The sequence below is a fragment of the Zychaea mexicana genome (assembly GCF_025766255.1).
Source record: "Zychaea mexicana strain RSA 1403 chromosome Unknown BDB00scaffold_310, whole genome shotgun sequence".
Taxonomy (NCBI): domain Eukaryota; kingdom Fungi; phylum Mucoromycota; class Mucoromycetes; order Mucorales; family Lichtheimiaceae; genus Zychaea; species Zychaea mexicana.
Window position 1 is genome coordinate 6,569 of NW_026516973.1, and position 2,213 is coordinate 8,781.

The following is a 2,213-nucleotide window of genomic DNA, read 5'->3' on the forward strand; positions in this document are numbered from 1 at the left end:
GTGCGCTTAAAAGCGAAATCGCTCGCTTGAAGGCTCTTCGCGATGTCAGAACCGTGCAGCAGGCTGACGAGGCAGCATCTTCTAGTTTTGCTGGAGAAAACGCGACCATGAAAGCCGAGATTGCGGCAATGGAGAAGCAGCTCACTGAGCAGTGGAGGACTCGCCGTGCCGCGATTGCCGAGAAGTACGGAGAGGATGTAAAGTCCTTGGATGCACCAAAGTTGCCTTTTCTTCGAAAGAACGCTGGAAAGGTCACTGCATACAATATGTTTCAAAAAAAGTTGTATCTCGAACAAGGTCGTAAACATTTTTTAAGTTACTTATTTGTAGATCGATGCATGCTAACAAGTACTATTTGACTATCACCAGACCGCAAACGGTATAAGCATGATCGCAGCCAAATAGGCAGCATCATGAGCGAAAAGGCCTCGATGTGGAACAGTCTTAGCTGGGAAGATAAAGCTTTCTACCAGGAAATGGCTGACGAGCATAACAAGCAGCAACCCGCTTCTGAGCTGCAAAAGAAAAGAAGCGCTTTTGTTAAACTGTCAGGTTACCTTACCCGTAACTTGACAATGTTGAGAGAAGAATGTGGTGTGGAAGGAATCTGTTTTGTCGCACCATGCAACATTAACAACGCTATTCAACCCGATCAGGATGGATATGGCTCTGGTAACATTCTGGGATTCTATTATAAATGAACGCGATATTTATCTTATCAATTTCTGATGAACAAAACTTAGATGGCGGGATGCACTTCTGGAGCTTGATGCAAGCAGAAGCAATTGATTTGAATGGGAAAAATTTCAGTCACCATTTCAAAGATCAAATGCTTCAATACAACAAACAGCTTGGTAAGCTTATTTTGCTCTACTTCAATTTTTATGTACCAACTACATGTATGCTCATCTATCACTGAAGCTGCGTCCAAGAATGATACTTCCACCCAACAACCCTCCTCTTCTTCCTCTTCCTCCGCATCCGCATCCGCATCCGATAGCACTGCTGCTCCTGTGACATCTATTTCCTCGGGGCCGAATCAAGTGCCATCCATGACGTCCCAAAAGCCCCGAACGGCACAACATGATGGAGTGCAGAAATTGAGGAATATCATTGCCCAGAAATACCGTACGTTTTTATTATAGATTAGGAGTGTCAACGACCTGACTTTGTGGATCTCGACGTACGAATACCTTTTTAATACGTTTTACCTTAGGACAAGCAATATTTGAGAACTACCAAGTTGCTCTCCCAGAAGGAAGAAAAATGGCATGGCAAGACAAAGCAATGTATCGCGATATTGTCATGTCAGGCTGGCCTGAAGGAACCGAACGCGTCAACCCCAGCCGTTTACTGCAGCATGAACGAGATGAAATCGAGCGTCGGCTGAATTCGGGTGAGCTCAAGTTTGTGAAGGCGCCACAACAGCAGCGACAACATGATTAAAGCCTTCTTCTCCTTCTTCTTGTTCAAAAAAATACCTTTTCTACTATCCTCCACTGACAAATTGCTAGGACCACTTGAACTACTCTACACTTGCATTGCTGGAAGGACTTTAGTGGGAGTTTAAGACTATGAAATAGTATGGCTGCGGTATGTCTTGGTAAGTTCATGATGTGTACATAGGGAGAAGTGATGGTACTTAAAGACATGCATGTAACGCTTAATCACATTCGAAGTATATGTCTCCATATTTTCCTGCTGTAAGTAAGCGTGATCCACTTGTATTTCTTCGCAGTACGCAGCAATTTTGTTGTTGATATCATAACTGGGAATAAAGCAATTAAAATCAAAACATATCAACATTACATTTAGTTCAGTATTCATAATCTAGTGTAAGCATTTCAATACTTATTAATACTAGCTAGTCGTTATGATTTCTTTTCGCGCGGGAACATGTATACGGCAAAGTGTGAGCTCCTTTTGCTCAGAAACGAACCGTCTAACAAACAACTTTTAATAATAATTTTCACCTCAAAAGAGGGGATGGTAGGGTGGCATGGCTCTATCTAACGTATCCAATGATACTGCACAAATATTCTTTAAAGATTTTACATTATTTCCACAAAGGGCAAGTCTACTGTCAGTGAAGTGTTAGCTCAATGATAACTTGTAGGCTAAAAACAAGAGAATGTTAAGTCTATTAGTTATACATGCATCTCATATACATTATCCACCTCTTTTGATGACAATGAGCAGATACAACATACATA

At 41.8% G+C, this 2,213-nt stretch overlaps 1 protein-coding gene across 1 annotated transcript; it reads left to right on the forward strand.

Moving 5' to 3' along the window:
• The first annotated feature begins 643 nt into the window (after positions 1-643).
• BDB00DRAFT_346997 (uncharacterized protein) lies at positions 644-1,970 on the forward strand. The gene is made up of 4 exons (XM_053117022.1): positions 644-1,128; positions 1,217-1,396; positions 1,515-1,603; positions 1,680-1,970. Exons 1-3 carry the CDS (start codon positions 795-797, stop codon positions 1,568-1,570), a joined length of 570 nt encoding a protein of 189 aa, XP_052972065.1. The 5' UTR covers positions 644-794; the 3' UTR covers positions 1,571-1,603; positions 1,680-1,970.
• Positions 1,971-2,213: the final 243 nt, after the last annotated feature.

Bases quoted from the DNA above. Each gene is read 5' to 3' on its own strand.
- BDB00DRAFT_346997 (XM_053117022.1), top strand. From the start codon at position 795: ATGGGAAAAATTTCAGTCACCATTTCAAAGATCAAATGCTTCAATACA. The intron at 1,129-1,216 runs GTACGTTTTTAT...GTTTTACCTTAG, and splicing joins TATCATTGCCCAGAAATACC to GACAAGCAATATTTGAGAAC. The intron at 1,397-1,514 runs GTGAGCTCAAGT...ACAAATTGCTAG, and splicing joins CGAGCGTCGGCTGAATTCGG to GACCACTTGAACTACTCTAC.